Source organism: Jatropha curcas, chromosome 11 (assembly GCF_041381405.1).
Source record: "Jatropha curcas cultivar XTBG-Jc1 chromosome 11, XTBG_Jcur_1.0, whole genome shotgun sequence".
Lineage (NCBI taxonomy): Eukaryota > Viridiplantae > Streptophyta > Magnoliopsida > Malpighiales > Euphorbiaceae > Jatropha > Jatropha curcas.
Genome location: NC_143161.1, coordinates 7,325,310 through 7,350,374, shown reverse-complemented (window position 1 = coordinate 7,350,374; position 25,065 = coordinate 7,325,310). Strand labels below are relative to the sequence as shown.

Sequence of the window (25,065 nt, the reverse complement as noted above, 5' to 3'; positions counted from 1 at the left end):
TTCCATATCTCGTGTCCCATTTCTATGCAACTCAGCTCCTGATATATGAAACTACTCTATACACCAAGCTAATCAACCAATATTTTTTATTACTAATAAAAAATGAAGTATTTTTAAATATTTTTGTCATTGAAATAAGAAATTAAGTTTTTATTTTATTTTATGTTTATAATTTATTATAAATTGTTGTTTATTTATTTGAAATATTAATGTATTATTTATTTAGTGTAACGTATCCTAAGCACGTGGATGCCCTACTTTTTTTAAAAATTATCGTATCCCATACGTTTTAATTTATATATATTTTTTAAATTGCTTATATATTATTTATTTAATAGTATTATATTGTTTATTCACACTGTTTTTAAGCGTGGGGATTTCTTATTAATTGTTTTATAAGAAGAAATAAATTTATGTTAATATATTAAATTAGATGCTAGAGATAATTTTTTTTATAGATATAATCTTGATAGAGGAATTATCTGAAAATATAAAACAACGGATCTTTTTACAATTTTTACAATTGTGCTAAATTGTGTATATTTTAACATCTATCATTCTATAAACCAAAATAACGTCAAGTGACAAATTGTGCTATTTACACTTAGCTTCTATATAAAGCAAATTACCCTGCTTTTATATATTATATAGATAGATATAGATTTTTCAATAGTGATAATAATTTTGAGAATTTAACTAATTATATTGAAATAAGAAATTAAGTTTTTTATTTTTTATTTATTACAAGTGATTGTTTATTGATTATCATATCCGTACGTTCTTATATCTCGTGTTCCGTATCTATGCAACACAGCTTCTGGTATATAAGACTACCTCATACATCAAGATAATCATTAAAATAAGAAATTAAATAGTTTTTTATTTTATAGTTTGGGTTATATGCATTTTAATTTTAATTTAAACTAATTATATTAAAATAAAAATTAAGCATTTTTATTTTATGTTTTTTATTTATTATAAATGATTGTTTATTTATTACCATATATTCCGTACGTTTCTGTCACGACCCGATTCCATGGGCCAGACTGGCACTACGATCCAGGTAAGCTTAAGGCCCCCGAGACCCGTAGTAAGCCTGGAACACAAAAAAATTTACTATCTCAATATAATTTTAAACATTCAGCCCATATTTATAGGAAAATAAACCTCAAGATTTTATTAAATTTCGGCCCAAATTATCAGCTACCACATTCCACAGTTCGGGCCTAATTAACAATACATCACATTTTTAATATACACGTCTAAATGTAAATAAATTCTACAACTGCGGAGTCACTAACTGTTTGATATACATAGCCTTTTATACATACAGTTACATAGTAAAATAATTATGGAACTAGGGAAAATTTCTTTAGTGCCCTGCGTCGAAGAAACGTAACCTAAATCGAATTAAAGAGAAACTTACTTCCTGAAAAATTAAACAAGACATGTAAGTTTTCTAAAGAGTAATACTTATTGCACAACACACACAGTCACACAAATGTGTAAACATATCAATCTAGTCATCCGACTAGTTATATGCTCACGCAGCCAGTCACACAATGGCACATCACCAGCACTCACAATCATTAACATCTTCATATAATCACATCACGTGGAAATTAGTCAGTGGCGTCACCTAAACCCCCGACGAGCCATCCTCTCAAACAGCCCATCCTCTCAAACATGTGCACCCAGGGAGCCAATCCCCATATCTGGCCGACCGGTCTAATCCTCACTTGACCAGTCCTCTCAATATTTTATTTTACATTTTCTCTTTTCTTTTCCATATCATCAAAATCATTTCATCAGTTCATCAGGTGCACACGGGGGCGCCGATCTCCCATTTACCCGGCCGATGGTCCAATTTCATAATTTCATCAGGATCCATATTTATCGACCGTTCTCACAAACCCATGGTGACCCACTTCATCCCAATTCCACACAAACAGAGCATAGCATTATCACAGCACAATTAATCAAACGTTGCAATCAAATGCAGACATATTAATCAATTAAACATCGTATTGCAATGTACAATTAAACATTCAAAATCAATGCAAATAAATAAATAAATAGTAGTAACATTAAACAACAACTATTATATATTAATCAATGCACAATTAATGTAAATAAACTTATTGATTATGTGCAGTCTAGGTTCTACTGAAATTTCGGCAGCATTTCCCCTAAAAATTTGGACTATCCTACTGTTTAGATAACACAAGATTATTATATATTAATCAATCAATACACACAGCCCATCCGTCGGGCAATCAATCAGCTATATTCCCATCCTCCTTTCGAAACAACTCAACCCGACCGCCATAAGCTACATATATCATCCATCACACTTACATATATACACTTAATAATTTCAACTAATTAACCTCCAAGCGTGATTCACTAATAGTGTTAATTGCCCTATAACTATTTACTTTAAATTATAACTTCTCCTAACAATATTTATTAAAATTCCTAAATTAACTTACATAAATATTAGTTAGGGATTTTTATCTCAATATCAAACCTCCTAATTATAATTATGGTTCATGTAATTTATTTGACAATGTTCTAAACTAATTTGCAATTACATTCTTCTAAAATCCTAAACCAGTCAACTAATCATAATTACGCATGCTAACCGATCTAATTTATTTACAAAAGACTATAAATGTCCATATACATATTTAAGCTATTCCAATAACATAATTTCTTATTATTCAATTCAATTTATTTAATATCTCAATAAAATTCATTAATCAATTAATTCTTTATATACAAAAATTGAGAATTTAGTCTTAGAACGTACCAATTGAGAATCGGGCGATGATTCCGTGATCAGCGTGAAGAGAAGAACATTCTGTCTCTCGGGGCCTCGTCGGAGTGTCGCCGGCCGGTAACCGGAATGCCGCCGCCGGCAGCCGTGCACGGTGGCCGGAAAATCATCCTTTCCCAGAAATTTGCACGATCACATCATTCAACTCAAAATTTACCAAGGAGTCCATTTTTGGCGTTAATTTAGTGAGATCGGTCCTTGATTGGCCGGATCGGGCTCGACAGCCGCTACATCTCCTCCGCGCAAGGTTGCTCTCCAAAACGTCGATAAATCCACAAATTGTTAGAGGGAATTTACTCACAGCGTGGTAGAGAGTCGATTAACACCCGTTTCCTCCGCTGGGGCAGCCGGAAATGGTGTGGATCGCCAAAGATGGAAGAGGAGACAGTCGCGTGGGAGAAAGCTCCATCCGCGCCGCTGCAGGTCTGTTCAACGTGAAGGGAGGCTGGAATTGAGACCTCTGGCGTCGGACGAACCGATCGCCACTCCGTTCTGGTCGAGTGGTGGTCGGAGATCGAAAGGAGAGGGAGGAGGGTGCTGTCGCGCGAGGAAGAAGGAGAGAAAGGAAGGGAAAGAAAAGAAAGAAAAAGAAAAGAAGGGAAGGAAAGTGGGCTGGGCCATTCCGGTTCGATTCGAGCCGGTTTGGTCCGATTTAGCTATTTGGTCTCATTTTGTTCGATTTTTGAGTTTTTCATTCGGTTTTCGGAATACTTCGTGCGGTTTTCAAAAAAAATCAAATTGGTTTTCAGGCCCGGATCATTTTATTTTAATTATTTAGTTCGGTTCCATAATATTTTCTTAGTAGCCGGATTTTCATATTATTTCTCGAATATTTTATATGTTCTTAAATCAAAAGTTTCGATAATACATTTTGGGCTTAGGCCCAATATCACAGAATTGGACTCGATTTGACACTGTGGTTATATTTGTAGCCTACACATCAAAATTTTCGATTTTTGTTTTAAATTAAATTCAAAAGTTTCGAAAATAAAAATTCGGGGTGTTTCAGTTTCGTATCTCGTGTCCTGTGTCTGTGCAATTTAGCTCCTAGTAGCAATTAAGTATTTCTTATTTTATGGCTTGGATTATTTGTATTTTAATTATATTTTAATTTAATTTAATGCGTTATCTTGATGGGATGTAACTAATAGATATTATCATGATAAAGACATTATCTAAAAATATAAAACAACTTATCTTCTTACAATTGCTGTCATTACATCGTATCTTCTTACAATCGTACTAAATAATTATTGTCATTCTCATACTTGGCAATTTCAGATGCTTACACATGACTTTCATATAATGCAAACTGCTTTGCTTATACACACACATATATATAGATAGATAGATAGATAGATATTCTTTCTCTGTTATTACAATACAGACGAGAAAGAGTTGGTAACATCAATCCTCATTTTTATCTCTGTCACAACTCTAAATATGTATCAATAATAGCTAGAATAAGAATTAAGGTCAGATGGATTGACCCATTCTTGTTTTGTAAGATTAGCCACTATATTTTTATCAAGATGGAAAGCTCTGGCCAAAAGTTGAAGATTAAGAGAAGGAACAGCTCCAAAAATGGTATTTGCTGAAGTAACCACTCCTGGATTTTGACTGTTTAATGCTGCTATAGCAACTGCAGGGCTTTTACCAATATTGAACTGGAAGTGAATTAATCCAAATGGAAATACAAAAACATCTCCTGCTTTTAAAATTTTGACAAAAGCCTTATGATCAGGATTTCCTGTAATGAAACCAGCATAAAGAGTTCCTTCCAATACTGTTATGATTTCAGATGCTCGAGGGTGATGGTGTGGCGGGTTGACTCCGCCTGCTTCGAAGTCAATTCGAACAATGGATAGTGCTAATGTATTGAGTCCTGGTATTTCTTCTACAGTTAAAAGATTTGTACGGACTCCAAGTTGGTCTGATGTCGGCCTAGCAATATTAAGTCCAGTATGGTAAAAATCGTCTGCTGTTACATGCTCTGGATCCTTGCAGAATTTTCCATTTACGAATGCTGCACCAAAGATAAAATTGAAGTGATTATCTATTATTCATATAGTTAATTTAATTGATGGTGGAGCTGGTAATTTTAAACTTGAATAGATTAATATTCAAAAAATAACATAAATATATTTTAACGGCATTGGAGTGGTATCTAGCCAGGATTATAAGCTCCCAATTCAAGCAAATTTATGAAAAACAAAAAATAAAATAACATGAGGATATGAGTGTAGAATTTTAATCCCATGCGAGATTATACCAAGTTTACCTATCTTAATGTCTTCAAATTACCTCATTGAGAATTTTAATCCCATGTGACATTCTATTATCTTTTCGTTATCAAAATCTTTAAAATATATATTAGGATTTTCATCGTTATACAAAGTGATATCCGATGAATCTGATGTTAAAATTCAAATTTTAGACAGGTTAATTAATATGGATTAGTGATAACCCTAGGAACAATAACTCAAGTTTAAGGTTAATGTTCAAACTTCAAAAGTTCACTTTAACTGCCTTTCCAATCCCAAGAATTCATTTGGTTGGTACGTTATTCACTGACATTTGATTCTTGGTATCATACTCTATAAACAAAGATTTTGTTTCATATACAAAGATTAAACATAGAAAAAAAAAAAAGATTCATCACTCTTTGAAATCACAAATGTAACAAATATTTTGGAACAAACTATTTTCTCAAACGTAATAAGTATTGTGGAAAGGAGGTAGTACTAATTAGAAAAGAAAAGTAGTTATGTGGTTAAACTTGTGACATACTTAACGGAACAGAGTAAGTAATAGGAATACTAATAGTGATAAAAAGTAGTAGTAGTAATAATAATAAGCACGTATATATGAATACCTCCAGAGGAAGTATCATCGGTTGCCACACAGAAGTCTTGTAGAGGGCTAGGATCATAAGCAACGGAGACTGAGAAAGCCAAAGCCAAGATAGAAAGAGGTACAAGAAAATTAGCAATTCTCATTATTTTTTGGAATGTTTAGATATCGAGTAGGTTTGATAAGCAATGAATGGATGAGGTTTCAATGGTTGGGTACTAATTTATAGAAGAGGGTATCAGATGGTGGGTTTCAATGGTGGATTTATTTATTACTCACAAAAATTGCATAAGGAGAACTCTATCCGTGCCTACAGTATTTAATAAAAATGAAAATGAATAAATTTAATTACTCTCTCCTTTTATAGATCAATATTGATTTGATTTTTATACATATATTTTCTTCTTTTAGAGTTTCAAACTTATTTATTATCAAACACAAAAGAAAATTCCATAAAGCAAATCTGTTTGTGAATGTTTTATGCTTCTTGTATTAGCTGGTACAGATTGCCAAATGAAACCTGAAACTTTTTCATGGAAGTTTCAATAAATGTCTTATTCGAAAGGTTAATCCTTTTTTGCCAATCAAGTATCTCGAGTTTAAGTCCTTTCGATCAGAAGAGTTTTTATCAATTTAGTGAGCTATGAGGAAAGCTATCCCTATAGTGGAACCAAAAAAAATAATTAGAAGGGGCAAAATTTTTTTTTTTTTCAAAATTTAGAGGAAGCGATATTGAAAAAAATCACTCTATTATAGCAAAAGGTAAAATTTTCTATATTTTATGAGGTAAATTTCAAAAAACAAAAAATCAAAATTAAGTGTCGTTGACTACCTTTGTTGTGTAGCCTGTAATGCTATTTCAGCTCATTAGCACTTCTAATAAATGAGAAAAGGTTAATCCTTTTTTTTTATGTGTAAATAAATTTTCACGTTTAAATTGAGATTGATATTCAAGTAAAGCTCTATTAACAGTAATAATTTTAAATTTTAAATTCTTGAACTTATAAATAAAATTCACCTCGAGATGTAATGTATTAAACTAATTCAAGTGCTTATTAATAAAGTTTAATCCATTTTAACTCACATATCACACCCGCGAAGTGATGAACAGAATTTTTAAAAACTTCAATAGCCACATTGTTCGGTGAGTGATTCTATAAAAGACACAAATTTAAAAAGTTATTGAGCTATTTTCTGTTTGTTCAATTTCAATAAAGACAGGATTTTTCCGCATCAATTCTCTTTCTATGCATCACCGGCTAAATTTATTTTTTGAAAGCTCTCTTTCCAAGGTTGGCCCACCTCTCTTCCCTTGGCAGGATTTTAGGTTCTCACAAAGCCAAGGACAATAAAAATCTACTTATCGAAAAGGAAACTATGCGCCCTATCTACCGTGACCGTGACTAGTGCATAGTTTAGTGGGCAACTACTAATGCACTGTGGAAGCATTTCCCACGTGCTATCCCCAATTTAGATATCGTGCAAAAAAACAAAATTTTTTTCCTTTTATTCTGTGCTTTTCGGAAAGATTTATGGCAAGATTTAAATAAATTTTGAATTAAAGTACGTAATTAGAATTTAGGATGTAAAAAATAAATAAACAAAAATTTAATTTTTTTTTTCCCACATAAAGAATGTCATGTAATGTAATGAATTAATTGCATGCAAAATTAGGGGTAAAAGATAAATAATAAATCCAAGAAAGAATAGATATCTCACACAAGCAGGCAGAGGATGCCAAAAGAAGAAATAGTAATTAAAAAATAGTTGAGAAAATAAGCATTAAACAAATAAAGGAAGGTATGTGGGAAACTTTAAGATGGATGATATAATAAAATTATGACATTTATTAAGTTAGGTATATATTAATGAATTGGTATAGTAAATGACTAAATGGGCCTTAATTAGCAAATTCATCCAGTGACAATAAAAGCTCAACAGTCATCATTTGACGAACTGTAGGTGAATGCAGCTTTCAAACATTTATAGGACAACCATTTCTATATCATCTGAGCTACCAAACCAAAGAGTCAGTGAGTGGAGAGATCGACACAAACTACTACTTGTAAAGATGGCTAAACTGTTCACCACTTTTAAGTGCATGGATACATGTCTCAATCTACTTTTCAGCTCATGTCTTTCCTTTAATGGCCTCCTTACTCATTTTTAAACTCTAGTCCTTATAATATTTATTTTCTTTATTCTCCTCGCTTCTCATGTTAAATTTCTTTAAAATTCGCTTTCAATTACAGTTTTAAATGTTTAACTATTTTAATTATGTTTAACTGTTAAAAATTGAGTTACGCTACGTTACCCAACACTTTAAAAAGACTAAATGAAATTTTGGTAAGTACTCGGTTTTTTTTTTTTTTTTTTTTGTTGAAGTATATAAGTTTGATAGCTTTAGTCAAAACTTTGAATTGAAAACTCTGTTTTCAATGAACCATTAAGCTTCTCCAGAAAAATTAGAAATAAAATGCAATTAGACATTCTCTCTGCATCAACAGAATAAGATAGAATATGGGAATTCAAAAGTTAAAAAAATAAAATAAAAAACCATAATTTTCTTTTTCCAATTTTTTCTCTTCTTTTTACCTACACTTCTATTTCTCTGAGCCTCTAAATTCCATCTATCATTTACAAAATCACAAACATCAAATCTTGATCAATCTCAAATTGAAATATTGAGATCGATTCGAGGCTTCTTTGCCATTGGCAACGGAACAACAGTACTGCACCTAGGACATTTCGGATTATTTTTCATTATCAATACATATGATAAGCAACCTGGACAACCTGCAGCCACGGGTGAAGATGTAAGTTTTTCTTCATCTTCATCATCTGAAAGATCTTTCATGGAAGAAGATGATGAAGAATATGATGGTGATAACCGGGATTTCCACAGCGTTGTTGATCGTTTCCTAATTGGTTCTTTCTCTGCTCTTTCAAGTGCTGATTTTACTTTATCGAGTGTGTGCACACTCAGATATTTGCCTGATGATGGTGATGATGATGGTGATGAGACTAACTTCAATTCTAAGTTACTCTCATCAAAACATGTGCATGTGCATGTCAACTTCAAAGCTTTTAGCTTCTCCATTAATTAATTAATTAACTATTAAATTAATTGCATCAACCATAAAAGGTTGACTTGAGTTGTAAAGCAGAGTTGGAAGATAGTTAGTGGTTGGATTAGTTAAACCTTAGTTGTCAAACTACATGTGATCGGTTAAGCACACGATGGAAGTAACGTATATAAGAAATAACAAACGTTAGACTAGCAAATGTTTGACTAATGAGAACACTTCATAAATGGAAAGTAAAACAATCAAAAATAATTTTTTCTTCAAATGATATTATTTTTAACCATTGACCAAGAGAAAAAAAAAAGAGTAATAATTTTTTAAAAGTTATAATTGTATTCCATTAGTAAAAATAATGCTATTTTATAATTAATTTAATTAAAAGATTTTTTTATGTTTTTTAAAAATTTTCCTCTCTCTCTTCTTTATCCCAGACAAAATTATTTAACATACTTTCTTTCATGTAAACCTCATCATCATCACCACCACTTCCACAATCTCTCTCTCACAGAGCAATAAAGAAACGAAGCCTTTCAAGCGGACAAAAACATGGGTGAATGGTTATTATGCTAGATTTTGAATACATATTTCGAATTAAAAGTATATAAGCCAGAAATTAAAGTTAGGGGTTAAAATATTTTTTAGGTTAAATTGAAAACATTTATGTATTGTTTAAAAGGTAAAATAAAAAAAATTCAATATCTTATGGGTATTTTTTTTTTTAAAACAATTTTGGTTAGGTGAGATAGGGGCCACTACTAACCTCTCCTATCGTGGTTGAGTATATAGTACTAAATAATTAAGAAATGGTATCAAGAGTTGATTAATTGATGATTACTAAATGGTATATGATGTTATTTTAGAATTATAAGGGACAATTTTATCTTTTGTCTAAAAAGTTATATAACATATTGAATTCAACTTTGAACAAGATTTTTTTTATTTAGACAAAATTTTTGATTTACAAATTCAGATAAATAGCTTAATTGTTCAATTTAGAGAAATAAATTTATTTTATTATTATTTAATTGAATAATTTGAAGTTCTATATTCTCCATTTCACACGATCCATTCAAAAAAAAAAAAAAAAAAAAAGGAATATACCCTTAAAAAAATTCCAATAATAGTTTTCTCTCTACAAATCAAAGCTACAAAATCAAAGACTCAAAAAAAAAAAAAATCAAGAAACAAATGAAAGACCTAAAGGAAAAAAATTCAACAAACAAATCAAAAACTTCAAACAAAATATCTAAAGTGAAAAATAAATTCATGAAAAGAGGGTTGCGTCGATTAAAATTAGAATCAAATTGACACAAGTCGAAAGCTTTTTTTTTTTTTTTTTTACATTAAAAAAATAAACTAATTTCAAGAGGAACCAAATCAAATAGAACCAATTTGGTTCAGTTTCTTGGTTTAGTGACTTTATTAGAAATTATTTCCTTATAAAAGAGAATGAGAATAACTGAAAATATTGTTAAAAATAATAAAACATTTCAATTTGGATTCCATCCGATTCAATTTTTAAAACTTTTCGTACAAAAATTAAATTGAATTGAGACAAATATTTGAATTTTAAAATTAAACTAAATCAAATTTATAAAATAGTTTTAATTCAATTTTTCATTTAAAAATTATTTATAAATTTATGAAGTTAGAGCTTTGATTTGCGAAAGTAATGACGAATTGGAGTTTGGTATGACTACTTTTTTCGATTTTAAAACCATTGATTTCAGTTATAAGAAGGACAAAATTAGAACCGGATCGCTTTTAGATGGCTTGTAAGACGGTTTTGGCCATTTCATTTCAGTTTTGAGTAAAAAATAGATAATTTTTTTCATTTTTTTTTTGGTTTTTAGTTCGAAGAAATAATAATAATAATAATATAATAAACAAATAATAGTACTACTAAAAAAACTAAACCAATTAAATAAGTCTAAAAATTTATTTTTAAAATTATAATAAAACAAAGTAGGCATTTCTTTAAAAAGAATTTTTTTCAACATGGCTTCAAGTCTAAACCGCCAATTTTAAAACAATTATATCAATTCGATTAAAAAAAATTAAAAAACCTAAAATCGAACACGTATGGTTTCAAACTGGCAATCAATGACCTCTATCTGATTTTGGTTTGAATTGATTGGTTTAAAACAAATTGTGGTCATGCTTAGGTGAGTTTTATCACGGGAGGAATGAGAAAAATAGTTAATAAAGTTTAAATTAAAACATGATTAGTTTCATTAAAAATAAATATATTTTTAATTCTATCCACGATAGAAGCAGTCGCAGCCCCACCATACTTCAATTATTGAACTCCAAGACTTTTAACTTTTAATTGGTTTAGTTTACAAATACTGATGTTGTTCTGATACATGCTCTGGATCCTTGCAGCATTTTCCATTTACAAATACTGCACCAAAGATAATTCATATAGTTAATTTCTTTGAATTGATTGTGGAGCAAGAACCTTTAAACTTGAATGGACTAACATTCAAAAATAACATTAATTGATATTCAATGAATTTGTATAATTATACGAATTGATATTCAATGAATTTTATGTTACAAATTAAATTTTAGCAGTGTTAAATGTGGACTAGCTTACTTTAGGAATAATGAGTCAAACTATGCTCAAAATCTTGAGGTTAATGTTCAAACTTTGAAAGCTCAATCCTAGAAATTCATTTGGTGGTAAGTAGTTTTAACTCTCTACCTTATTGATTGAAATTTGATTCTTGGTGTCCGACCACAAATTAGGATGTTTTTCTCTAAATTATATTTCTCTAATTATTAATTTTCATCGTTATATTTCGATATAATAAAGGAAAAAAAATTATTTTCTTTTGTTTGGAAAGAAATAAAATATTATTGTTGAAAATTTACGATTATACTTTTATTTATTTTACAATAGAATGTAATTCTAGTTATTTTGAGGCTTTTAGATAATTCAATAAAAATAAGTGAAAATTTCACTTTCTTTTATTTTTTCTCTTTAAATTGGAAAGCTTCAAAATATGATAAGTCTAGTGGAAAGTACGTGAAATATTTCTTCTTTCAATACTTTTTTTCCAAACAAAGCAAAAAACACTTTCTGTAGAATGTGGAAATAAAGACCATAGAATTTTGATTTTGCATAGAAAATAGCAAATTTTGTATTTTCTTTCTGTTTAATATAGATACATTTTTTTGACACGTAATTATCAAATTACTTTGTCCGGCCACTTTAGTTCCTCAATTTTTTCTTTTCAAACTAAATGTTCTTCTTCAAAATTGCTACAATATAATAATTGTATTTTAGTAAATTTCCCATTTTGAATAAAAAATAATTCGATTTATATTTGGATGTGGTATAATGTTTTCAATTCCAAAATGATAGATAAAATCCAAATTTGTAGTCAGACCATGAATTTTAATAATATTGAGATTGTGTTTCTAATTACTACTAATATTTTTGTATAATAATAATAATAATAATAATAATAATAATAATTGGTATAATTTTAATTTTATTGCTGCTGCAACTAATAATCTATCCAAAAATGACCCACGTGGTTATCCTCTTTATTGAAAATGATATGCTTCAAGTGTAATTGAATTATACATATTGATTTTGCTATCCAATTCAACATTTTTTCTCTTATTTATCAATTGGACATCAAATAGCTGAATTTATTTTGATGCATGAATATTGATTAAATTGGTCTTATATTTATTGATATCAAAACAAAAAAAATATATAAATGAGATCTTGCTTTCGAGTCATGTTCAATAAAATTAACTGTTTTAATAATTGTTAGATGTTTCAAACTCTAAATATTAATATAAAAATCAAAATCATGCTACTAAATCCTATAAATAATAGAGTTAATCAAATCATTAAAAGTTATATCAAAAGCTGTTACAGAAATTAGTCTAGACGAGAAAAAAAAGAAAACTTTGTATTTAAACATAATGGGTTTTTAGTCTTGTATTAGAACCAACCTTAAAAAATATACTACTTATGTCCAAAACTAAGGATGTCCCAATCATTGCAGTTTTCTTTGACTACTGATTATACTAAAAATGCAAACGTTGCTATCCAATTTGCCTGCCTGATTCATTGAACGAAAGGTTTTAGTAATGAGCCAGCACTTTAAGGCTTTCTAGGTTCTAAACTGAGATTAAAACTGATTTTTAAGTTTGAGAACTGGCTAGTTGATTTTGATTTCAATTTGGGATTGAAATCGAGTATCTGGTTCTTGATTGTTTCTCTTATGAATGCTTTTCTAGATCGAATTTCTTAAATTCACAGAAATCATCCGTCAATGTACCTTACTGCTTGAATCTAATCGGTATCTATTGGAAGTATATACATATATATATGAAAACAAAGATGGATATACTTTTTGTAGCGAAGAAATAAGCCTCGTATTATCAACCATAGGAGCAACCATAACGTATAGAAAATATCCTTTGAGCCACAGTCTAAGAGCACCTTGCCTTAGCAATCAGGGTTTTATGCGTGACTGAGAGATGGAAAGACGAGAGAGATTAAAAAAACCTATTTTCTGCTATGAATAATGATGGATTACGTAAAACAATACAGATAAGATATGAACAAATTATTTATATCTAGAAAGAATAAGTATTATCACAATAATAATTAATTAATTAATTAATTATCATAAATTCTAACAGTATTACCTAAACCCGTGCACGTTTGGCATGTTACGTTTGAGTGGATATTGCTCTTATTGCTTGACCCAGCGTTTAGGCGCAGCCTTCTTTCTTGTTCCTTTTCTAGTTTCTATACAATTCTTTTGTTTGTTCTGTTTTACATGTACCCTACCCACTAACCTTTGTCTTTTAATAAAGTCCTATTTACTGGAAAAGAAAATAATTCAATTTTAAAATTTTAAAATATTAAGTTATAAAATATTAATAATTTTCATAACCTTTTTAAAAATTTAAATGTAATTTTATACATAATAATTTAATTTCGATTAATAATTTTAACTAAACATAATTTCAAAATTGTTGATTCAAATGCTCATTAATTGATTTACCATATATAACAAATATTTTCTATTTTAATATTAGATTTTAATAATTTTAATAATTTTTTAAATTTATACACATATTTATCATTTCAGCAATAACAACATTAAATTTTAAACTTCTAACTTTGTAAATGAAATTCACTAGTAAATACAATACATTTTAGTTGATCGAATAATCGGTTGATTAAATAATTTATTTGCAACCACAACATATAAAAGCTTGAATGTGGTACCCTAAGGGAGTAGAAAAACCTAAATTTGATAATAAATTTAGAGCACGTTCGATAATATTAATTGTTTTAGTAGCTTTTAGCAGTTAACTATTAACTTTTAGATAATAGTTATTTATATAATGGTTAAAATTAAAATTTTTAGTAAAAATAACTATTTAATTAGTTGTTTAACTGAAAATCACAAAAAAAGACATTAATTCTTTAATTAATTGAATTCGGAAAAAAAAAATTTAATCACTCTTTATAAAATGCTAAAAGTTTTAGCTAGGGTGTTTTAACATTTGATAAAAAATTTCGTCAACCTCTAAATAATTATAAATACTATGTTATCGAATAATATAGTTAATAAAGAGAGTTTTGACAATGTCAAATAAATAGAATATACTAAAAGCTATATTAAAAGTTGTGGTAGAACATGACTTTTGTCTTCAAATCCATTGGAGATTTTTAGGATTTTTTATTTTTATCCTTTCCAATGAAAAAGCTAAAAACTTTCTCCCGAGTACAAGTCTATTACATAATTGTTGCATTCCATGTTGACCATTATTTGTATTTACATATACAATAATTTCTTTCTTATGAGATATCAATTTATTTGTGACAAATATACACACTTTAGTTGCAGCAATTAAATTTAAGGAGCAATACCACTTACAATTATTATAATATTAGAATCAACTAAACATATTAATTTATAAAAAAAATTATATATATACTAAAAATAAAAATTTTAAAATGGTCTAATATATAAATTCACTCGTTTACTTCACATTAAAAAACTTATAGTATCTTCATTAACTTTACGAGAAATCTATTATGTTATTAAAGTTACGAATTATGGTAATATTACACACCTATTCATACTAACAACAATAGTTTTTTAGTATTTTTTATATTTACATGTAAATATTAATTTGATTTGTATTTATCACAATTTTTAGAATAATATTTTCACATTTTTTACTATTTAATAAATATTTAATTGATCTAAATTTAAAAATTAAAATATTTAATACAAAAAATTTACAAGTTGAAGCATTCAATAAGTGCAATTGTATAATAAAAAGTTTAATGAATGTTTTTTTTTTTCATAAAGTTAAAAGTTATATTTATGGAAAAACTTTTACAAAGAAGACCGTCACTAATTCGAAAACGAAATTAGTATATAGTCAAAAGGAACTCATGGAAATATTGACAAAAAAAAAAAAAAAAAAAATTCCAATAGTTTCTGGCAGTTATATAAACAATTACAACCAAAAATCATCAGATAGCTGGAAGGGGGAAAGCTCTATTGGGTAAGTTGGATATGGCAATTCTTTTTTCATAAATATAAAATAAATAAATCATTAAAAACCACCCAAACCATCCAAATTGAACTAAACCACATTCATTGGTTTGGTTCAATTTGAGTTTGATTTATAGTTTGATTCGGCTTGAATATTTTTATAAATTATCATGTTATATATTTAGTTTGAATATATTTTCAAACCGAACCTTAAACACCCCTAATATATATTTCTTAAAAGACATGATTTTATTAGTTAATTTTGTTAGCATTATTAGATTATTATGAATCTAAACCTTAACGAAGAAAACTAACCAAAAGCATTTTATTTATTTTGTTCTTCTTATTTTTAAATTCTTAATATAAAACGTTAAATAATGAAGTTGCAAGACAATCCAAAATTTTAAATTTAGGAAATTGAAATATGCAATGTAATCAAAAGACCAAAATTTAAAATTTCTTGTTCTCACAACAGTGTTTTCACCGATTTGATAAATAAAACAGAGAGTTTCACTCTCACATCAGTGTATATAGCCCGCAACACACTTTTGGCCTAGGGCTTCATCCAGTGAAATAAAAATAAATTAATTAATAAAATTTTGAAAATTTTATGAGCGGTGCCCTTGCTAGCGCCTTGTCTGAGCCACCTCTGGTCGTATTATCAGAGTTTCTGATCATTATATAAACAAAAACTGAAAAATTGCCAAACGAATCAACAACAAGATAGCTCGAAGGGGGAAAGCTATTGAACAAGTTGCAGTAGACACAACAAGAAAGAAAAGACAGAGAAGAGGAAGAAGAAGAAGAAGAATTTAGAGAAAAACAATTTTGGTATATATGGGTTTTGTTAAATAATTTGCTTATTGGCCTCTGGTAATTTCAAAAGAAAATTTGGCATATAATATTGATACATTCTTTCCAATTTTCTTGGACCAAAAAGCTTTGAGGGTATTCCTGTCTATTTGACTTTTATAGTTTAAAGGAATCTGTTCAGGAAGATAGACATGCTACATTAAATTGCAATAGTGCATCATCACACATGAGATATAAAACCAACTCAGTGGTATATATAATATATCCTAGTGTTAAAGCGCATGATGCGCGGAGCAATATGTAAAAATGAAATGATTTTTTATAATTTCGACACTAAACACAATACGAAAATTAGATGTTGACACGAACACAACACGTTTAACCTGCTTAATATCATAAACAGGTTAAGTGGGTCGTGTTGACTCATATACAACTCGTGTAACCTGCTTAATATCATGAATACATTTGGATGTGTTAACCTATATACAATCCATTTAACCTGCTTATAGTATTTTTAATTTTTAACCTATTTAACTCCAATAATATTTAAAAATAAATTTTCACACATAAAATGCATAAATTGTTCAAGATTTATAATTAAAATAAAAAAGTAATAAAACAATAAAATTTAAATAGGTTTTTAGTTGGAGTATTTATATTTAACAATACAATTACCTTTTTACTCTTAAATAAATGGGTCACTCGCCTAATCCGTGTGTCAACCCACGAAACAACACATTTATATTTATATCATAAATATGTAACTCGTTTATGATGCAAACTTATTCAACCTAAACCCTAATCCATTTATTTCGCATGTTAGGAGAATTGTATTCGCGTGTCGTGACCCATTTTGACACATCTAGTATGACCTGTATAAAAAAATACACACACATTATTAATGTAATTTTCAATAGTGATAATAATTTTGAGAATTTACTATAAATGACTGTTTATTATTTGAATATTAATGTAATATACTTATTTAGTATGGTGTGTCCTAAAAGTTTGGATCTCCTACCTTTTTTTTTAAATTATTGTTATGCGTGATGAATTGTTTTTTTAAATTTTAATTTATTTATTAATTATTAATAAAAAAAATAAGAAGGGACTCAGTTTTTTTTTTGGAAAAACTTTTATTACTTATTTTTTTTGGATAAAAGAAAAATAAAACTAATTTGTCTCTATAAATTTTTTTTTTATAGTTTTTTATTTTCCTTCTAATTTGAAGAGAAAATTATCAGAATTCTTTTCCCTTATATTCCTTTCTTATTTCCAAATAAAATTGTTTTTGCTTATTAATATTAATTTAGTTTTTCCTCCTATATGATATTATCTGAAAATATAATTACTTTTTTCCCTTATAATTCGCACGGTGTGCAGGGTAATATTAAAAGATAAAATAATATTTTATAACATTATTCAAAAATAGTAAAATTATATAATGAAATTATAAATTGTATCTTATTGAGATATGTTGAAAAGTTACGATGCTAAGATATGTCTTCTCAAGTATCATGCGAAACTTTTCATAAGATATGTAATAGCAAAAGTCATGCATGGTAGGATCATATAAAAAAATGCATACACACCATTTATATATTTTTCAATAATGATAATAATTTTAAGAATTGAACTATTGAAATAAGAAATTAAGTATTTTTTATTTCATGTTTATGATTTATTATAATGATTGTTTATTTATTTAAAATATTAATGTATTACTTATTTAGTTTAGTGTGTCCTAAGCATATGAATATCATATTTTTTAAAAATTTTTATATCCGTACGTTCACGTATCTCGTGTCCCGTGTCCGTACAACCTAGCTCCTGCTATATGAGACTACTCTTTACACTAAACTAATCAATAAAGATTTTTTTTTATTATTGATAAAAATAAAGTGTTTTTTCATTTACTTTTGTGTCATTGAAATAAGAAATATGTTTTTTTTTTATTTTATATTTATAATTTATTATAAATGATTATTTATTTATTTGAAATATCAATATGTTACTTATTAGAGTACTATGTCTTAAGCGTGTGAATGTTTTACCTTTTTTAAAAATTTTCGTATACGTACGTTCTAATATCTTGTCCTGTATCCATGCAACTTAACTCCTGGTATATAAAATTGCTCCTTACATCAAGTTAATCAACCAAGATTTTTTTTATTACAAATAAAAATAAAGTTTTTTTTTTTAACTTGCTTTTGTGTCATTGAAATAAAAAATTACGTATTTTTTTATTTTATGTTTATGATTTATTGTAAATGATTGTTTATTTATTTGAAATATTAACGTATTACTTATTTAATGTACTTATTTAATGTCCTATGTCCTTAGGCATGGCCGGTTCAATGAACCGTCGGTTTCGGTTCATTGAACCGTCGGTTCGAGATGTTTAAAATTTTGAACCAGAACCGCCCCTTGAACTTCCGGTTCCGGCACGGTTCAGCACGGTTCCGGCGAACCGACGGTTCAAATTACGGTTCCGATTCGGTTGCGGCATTACGCAAATTTTTAAAAAAATAATAAAATTTTGATTCCGAATTCATGAATAAATAATAATTTTAAAATGTTTAAATTTTATTAACTAAATAAATTATTATAAAATTTTAAAACAAAAACTTCTATTAATTTAGAACTATTATTACATTAAATTTACAAATTTTGCTGACTCACTAATATAGAAAATTATAATTTTTTTATTTTGGGCTTGAATTAAATTAAAATTGAAAAATTTTAATTTAATTGCCTACGTATCCTCTTGAAAATTAGAGAAAATCAAAGCCCACATAGTTCTTTTTTTTATTATTACATTGGAAAATAACCTCCCAATTATTACAATTAATTTTAGTCATCGGTGCCACTAGTCCCCGCTAATGAGTCAGAATCATCATCGTCGCTTGAATTTTGCTGGTCTTGAGTTCTCAACGCCGCTTTAGTCCAATCGTCAACACACTCTTGCATTTCCACATTATTTGGCGATAATCTTGACCGTGTTAGATCTAAAATTTGTCCACCCGCACTAAAAGCTTGTTCCGCTGCAACAGTAGAAATTGGACAAGCAAGAATATCTTTTGCAATTGAAGCTAAGACTGGAAAGCGATTTGCATGCTTTTTCCACCAATCCAAAATATCAAATTTTGTTGGATCTTCATCCGCATCATCACCTAAAAACTCAAAATCTGTGCTAATATATGTCTCAATTTCTATGTATGAATGTGGACCCTCCCTTGATTTTTTTGAAACATTTTGCATGAAGGTAAATTGTGTAGAATGAAATTTAGTGGATTGTGTAGTTTGTGGATCTGATACTTAAGGAAGGGGAGATACTAATTTAGAATACTTATCATACAATTAACGGACATACCTTAAAACATTATTAGTAAGAGAAAAATAATCTGCCTCAATATTAAAAGATCCATAATAAAGATGAAAAAATTCTTGTAATGCAACTAATTTAAATCTAGGACAAAGAAAAAATGCAACTAAATTTAAATCCGAAATTTCAGTATAATATTTTAACCATTTAATTTTCATCATGAATATACATTCTTGTAAATCATCATCATTTTCATTTTCAATTATGGCACTACTTATGGCCAAACAATGAAATGGAAATAAATGTGAGGTATGATAATAAACACCACTAAAAATTCTCGTACAACTTTCAAAAACTTGCAAAATATCTAATATTTTTTTACAAATAGTCCAATTGGTTGGATAAAGTTGAAAATGTGATGCATGCAATTGTATAAATGAAGAAAGAATATCTTTATATTCATAAGACTCTTTAACATTTTATAAGTTGAATTTCATCTTGTAGGAATATCTCTTGAAAATTTTTTATATTTTTTTCCCATAGAGTGACAAAAATTTTTAAATTCTTTTCTGACATATCCATGTGTCCATAAATGATTTAAAGCATTTTTTATTGGACATAAAAATACATTTAATGTTGTTAATGCATCTTGAACACATAAATTTAAAATATGACATGCACATCTAGTGTGAAAAAACTATCCACCAAATTTAGGTTGACAAACAGTTTTTAATTCATTTATTGATGAGGTATTTGCACTGGCATTATCAAAACCAATTTTAAAAATTTTTTTAGTCAAACCATATTCTTCTAAAATAATATTTAACATGGTAAAAATATTATGCGCGGTGTGAGAGTCATCAAAAACTCTAAGTGCAATAATTCTTTTTTCAAGTTTCCATTCATTATCAATCCAATGTGATGTAATACCCATATAAGAATGAGTTTGCCAAGCATCACACCAAATATCACAACAAATAGCAATTTTACCATTAAAATTTGCAAATAAATTTTTTAAAATTTCTTTTCCTTTTAAATAAATAGATAAAATAGTCCTTTTAAGTGTATTCCTAGGTATCTTTTTTGCTAAAGGATTTAATGCTTTTTTACAATAGTTATTAAATCCAATTTTTTCACCAAATGAAAAAGATAATCGTTCCATACAAACCATTTTAGCCATTTCAATTTTATTAGTTTCATCACTATATTTAAATAGAGCAGTGTTTGGATCACCATACCTTGATGACGATAATTGAGTTTGAGTTAGATCCATTCCTACCTCACTTGGATGATGTGATTTTAAATGCCTATTGAGAGTGCCATATCCTCCTCCAAGCTTGAATGCATATTCTTTTTCGCAATAATTACATCAAACCGCATTGATTTCTCCATTATCTTGAACAATTTTTGCAAAGTGCTTCTTGAAAATATCTGATTTTGGTGGTTTACCTATTGAAATATTAGGAGATATTGCTTCTTGTGGTGACAAAATCAATCAATGGATCATTTGAATCAATTTCTTCCACGCTTTGAGCAACTCGCTTTCCCTTAGAGCTTTGTGAATTGTGTGCCATAATTTTAAACGAAATTATGGAAAAAAAATGAATAAATGGAATATGAAATTAATGGAATTTAGAATTGGATGTAAGAAAATAAAGCAATATTAAGAAGAGAAGAGATAGAATATAATTGGTTGTGAAAAAAAAAATAAACTCATCATATTTACATATATTTTTCATTTATGTAGTTTCCCAAATTATCCCTTATAATAGAAAAAAAAAACAATTATATTTTTGGATAATTTAGTAAATTATAATAAATAAATAAATAATTGATTAAAAATGAATAAAATTTATTTACCAAAAATAAAAAAATTAAATGTCACCTCAAAGGCTTAGCCGTTTGAACTTTGAACCTTGTGTAAATTATATAGTTCATTTATAAAAAGAAAAAAATAGGTATTTGTAAAAAAAAAAAAGTTCAAACGGCTAATTAAGTGAAATGATAATGCTTTTTTTCACTACTAAACCTTTTTTTTCTACCAATTAAATGAAATGATGATGTTTTTTTTCACTACTTTTTATAAATTAAGTACTATTGCAACAAATAATTTTGTTTGTGAATCCAGTTCGAACCAGACCGAAACCGCTGGTTAACCGCCAGTTCCGAGCCGATTCAGGTTCATTTTTTAACATTCACATGAACCTTAACCAGCCCTTGAACCGCCGGTTCCGGTTCAAAATTTTGAGCCGCCGATTTCGGTTCATCTATAGTACGGTTCAATTCTGGTTAGAACCGAACCGGTGGCCATGCCTATATGTCCTAAGCGTATGGATGTCCTATCTTTTTTAAAAATTGTCGTATCTTGTTTGCATGCAACATAACTCCTAGTACATAAGACTACTCTATACACAAGTGTCACGACCCGAAACCATGGGCCGGACCGGCACTAGAACTCAGGTAAGCTTAAGGCCCCCGAAGCCTATAGTAAGTCCGAATCACTAAAATTCCATTTTTTCAATATAAATTTCAAACATTCAACCCATATTACTATGCAAATTAAATCTCATAAATATTTTATACCTCGGCCCAAATTTAACATTTTAAATATTTCACAGATTGAATCCAATTTACAATACGCCACATTTATAATATGGGCTCAGAATCATTTCATCTATATTAATACACGACTAAATATATATAAATTCTACAATTGCGAAGTCATTAACTGTTTGATATACATAGCTTTTTATCATATAGTTACATAGTAAAATAATTATAGAACTAGGAAAATTTCTTTATTGCGTTGCGTCGAAGAAACATAGCCTAAATCGAATTAAAGAGAAACTTACTTCCTAAAAATTAAACAAGACATATGAGTTTTCTAAGGAGTAATAATTATTGCACAATACACGCATTCACACAAATATGTAAATATATCGATCTAGTCATCCGACTAGTTATATGCTCACGCAGTCAGTCACACAAATGGCATATCACTAGCACTCACAATTATTAACATCTTCATATAATCACATCACGTGAAAATTAGTTAGTGGCGTCACCGAAATCCCAACGAGCCGTCCTCACACATGGCTCGCCCTCTCATATGTGTGCACCAAGAAGCCGATCCCCATACATGGCCGACCGGTCTAATCCTCACTTGACCAGCCTTCTAATTGTCTTTCCATTCTCTCTTTTCTTTTTCTTTTCCATTCCAACAAGAGGCAACCCGGTCGTCTCCGTCAATTCTAGATCTGCCGGCGCACACAACAGGAGGCCACCCTGCTGGCTACCATAAAATCCAGATTATCAGGGGCGCCCAATAAGAAGCCACCCTGTGGTTTCTATATAATCCATATCATCAGGTGCACACGGGGTGCCGATCTCTCATACGGCCAACGGTCTCGTGGACCGCCCTCACAAACCAATAGTGACCCACTTCATCCCAACTCCACACATACAAGGCATAGCATTATCACAACACAATTAATCAAGTATTGCAATTAAATGCAAGCATATTAATCAATTAAACATCGTAATGCAATGCAAAATTAAACAAATAAATAAATAGTATTAACAATAAACAATAATAATAATAAATAATAAGAATGAAAATAAATAAATAATGGAATAATTAAATGAATAACAATGATAATAATAAATAATTAGAGCACTTTATTTATTATGTATCAAATTATAGAATTTATCTAAATAAACTTATTTATTATGTTATTAATTAAAACTAGTCTAGGTTCTATCGAAATTTCGGCAGAATTTTCCCTAAAAATAGGACTATCTACCTTTTTAAATATCACAATATTATTATTATTATATATATATATATATATCAATCAATACACACAGCCCATCCGTTGGGCAATCAATCAAGTCGAGTTTCCATCCTCCATTAATAGCAATATCACCATTCAACCATAACTCGCAAATTAAAAATAACCTTCACTTGTTCCAAACATATTACCAATCATTCTTGTTCAAGGTATAAACATCATATTTAATTGTTATTAAAACTCTATATTAGTCACTAAACTAATGCATACTTTAAGTAACCCAACTCAGCAACTTAAACATATAATTAAGCCCCATCAATTTTTCTCTATCTTTGACATAAAAATACAACTTCTAGATATAGCTAAAGAGTTTTATATTTGAATCGTTAATTTAGCAAGAATATTGTTATCAAGCGGTAACCGACATAGGAGTATTAAATATATCAATACATACATATGTCTGTTTCCATGCCAATTATATAAAATGGTACGAAGTATCCGAAATAGCTGCTGCCCACCAACAATAATATAGTTTCCTAAACTTAAGCTTATACCGCATCAAGAACCCGGTTTACGACTTCACATACTCATCCGGCCAAAACACTACAATTCAAGAAATCAACTAAATAAATTGTTGCTCGCTCAAGGGCTTCAAAGTTTTCTATTTAATACCCATGATATATACATCGGTTTTGCACATTTCTTAATAAAATTCAGTTTATAACTCATTCAAAATGGAAACAATTCAATAATTCCTTCATAGGATAACAAGGGCTTGAACATATAGCTAACTAGCTATCTTCAACCTAAAGAATGCTTAATTCTTCACAAGAATTTATAATAAATGTAATAATGTAACCATCGATATAGGAATCACTTTATATACCAATTCAAAAGCGAAAATTCGAAATTCCTAATCACATTCACCTAAACAGTAGCTAGATATATATAAATTTCTGCAATAGCCTAAGTATTAGCAATAATAATTGCAGTCATAATCATGCTACACTCATTCTTAAACTATAATCAAAGAATTCATGAAAATATACTGAAACAGGGTCAAAAATCAATTTACCTAGCAATAGAATGTGTGGAAAATTGAATATTTCCGATTAAAATGACCGAAAATAGCTCGAATGCTCAAAACCGATACTGTTGGTGCAAACTTGGATGGAACTGACGAGGTCTGTGGCCGACAAAGCTATTAGCGTCAAGAGGAGGGTCTAATCGACCGGTCTTTGGTTGATCTTGCCGGAGAATCGAAGAGAGGAGCTGCAGGAGGCTGTGCCGATCGGAATAGCACAGCTCTCCTTTGCTGCGCTAGCGGAAACAGAGAGAAAAGGAAACTGGAGGTAGAGGAGTGGTGGTCGAAGGAAAAGGAAACTGGAGGTAGAGGAGTGGTGGTCGAAGGCGCTGGTCTCAGGTGATTGGAAAAACGAGAGAGGAGGAAGAGTGTGAGGTTGGCGCTCCAAATGGGATAGGGGGATGTTTCTGGAATTGTTTAGGTTTTTGATTTTTTTGGTTTGGTTTGATTCGGGTTGGGTTCAGTCCAAATCATGGTTTTTGTGTGATTTTCATTTCTTTCATGGGTTTTACATGGTTTGTCGATTTTTCATTTGGTTCTCTACTAGTTTGCATTTAGTTGCAGGTTTGGTTAACCATAAAAATATATTTGCATTTAATTTTGCTAAATAAATTCATAGGATATTAAATTTATTTAATTTTAAATAATATAGTATCCTACAATGTCATTGGTTTAGAATTACTAATTAAAATTTTAAATGAAAAATTTTTGAAAATAAAATTC

At 29.0% G+C, this 25,065-nt stretch overlaps 2 protein-coding genes and 1 long non-coding RNA gene across 3 annotated transcripts; all 3 read right to left on the bottom strand.

Annotated features, from left to right (window-relative positions):
* Positions 1-1,150: 1,150 nt before the first annotated feature.
* Positions 1,151-3,384, bottom strand: LOC149492459 (uncharacterized). Its single transcript, XR_016318886.1, has 2 exons — positions 2,813-3,384; positions 1,151-1,429 (listed from the first exon to the last, which is right to left on the bottom strand). It is a non-coding gene; the product is annotated as an uncharacterized LOC149492459 (long non-coding RNA).
* Positions 3,385-4,079: 695 nt separating this feature from the next.
* LOC105641211 (germin-like protein subfamily 1 member 11) lies at positions 4,080-5,904 on the bottom strand. The gene is made up of 2 exons (XM_012225707.4): positions 5,715-5,904; positions 4,080-4,865 (listed from the first exon to the last, which is right to left on the bottom strand). Exons 1-2 carry the CDS (start codon positions 5,836-5,838, stop codon positions 4,288-4,290), a joined length of 702 nt encoding a protein of 233 aa, XP_012081097.3. The 5' UTR covers positions 5,839-5,904; the 3' UTR covers positions 4,080-4,287.
* A 2,285-nt stretch (positions 5,905-8,189) lies between these two features.
* On the bottom strand, positions 8,190-8,792 carry LOC105642858 (uncharacterized). The gene has a single exon (XM_012227834.3). It carries the CDS (start codon positions 8,790-8,792, stop codon positions 8,364-8,366), a length of 429 nt encoding a protein of 142 aa, XP_012083224.1. The 3' UTR covers positions 8,190-8,363.
* Positions 8,793-25,065: the final 16,273 nt, after the last annotated feature.

Excerpts from the sequence above, each read along its gene's own strand:
- LOC105641211 (XM_012225707.4), bottom strand. The coding sequence starts at position 5,838 with ATGAGAATTGCTAATTTTCTTGTACCTCTTTCTATCTTGGCTTTGGCT. Across the intron at positions 4,866-5,714 it reads CGATGATACTTCCTCTGGAG|CATTCGTAAATGGAAAATTC; the intron begins GTATTCATATAT and ends TCTTTGGTGCAG.
- LOC105642858 (XM_012227834.3), bottom strand. The coding sequence starts at position 8,792 with ATGGAGAAGCTAAAAGCTTTGAAGTTGACATGCACATGCACATGTTTT.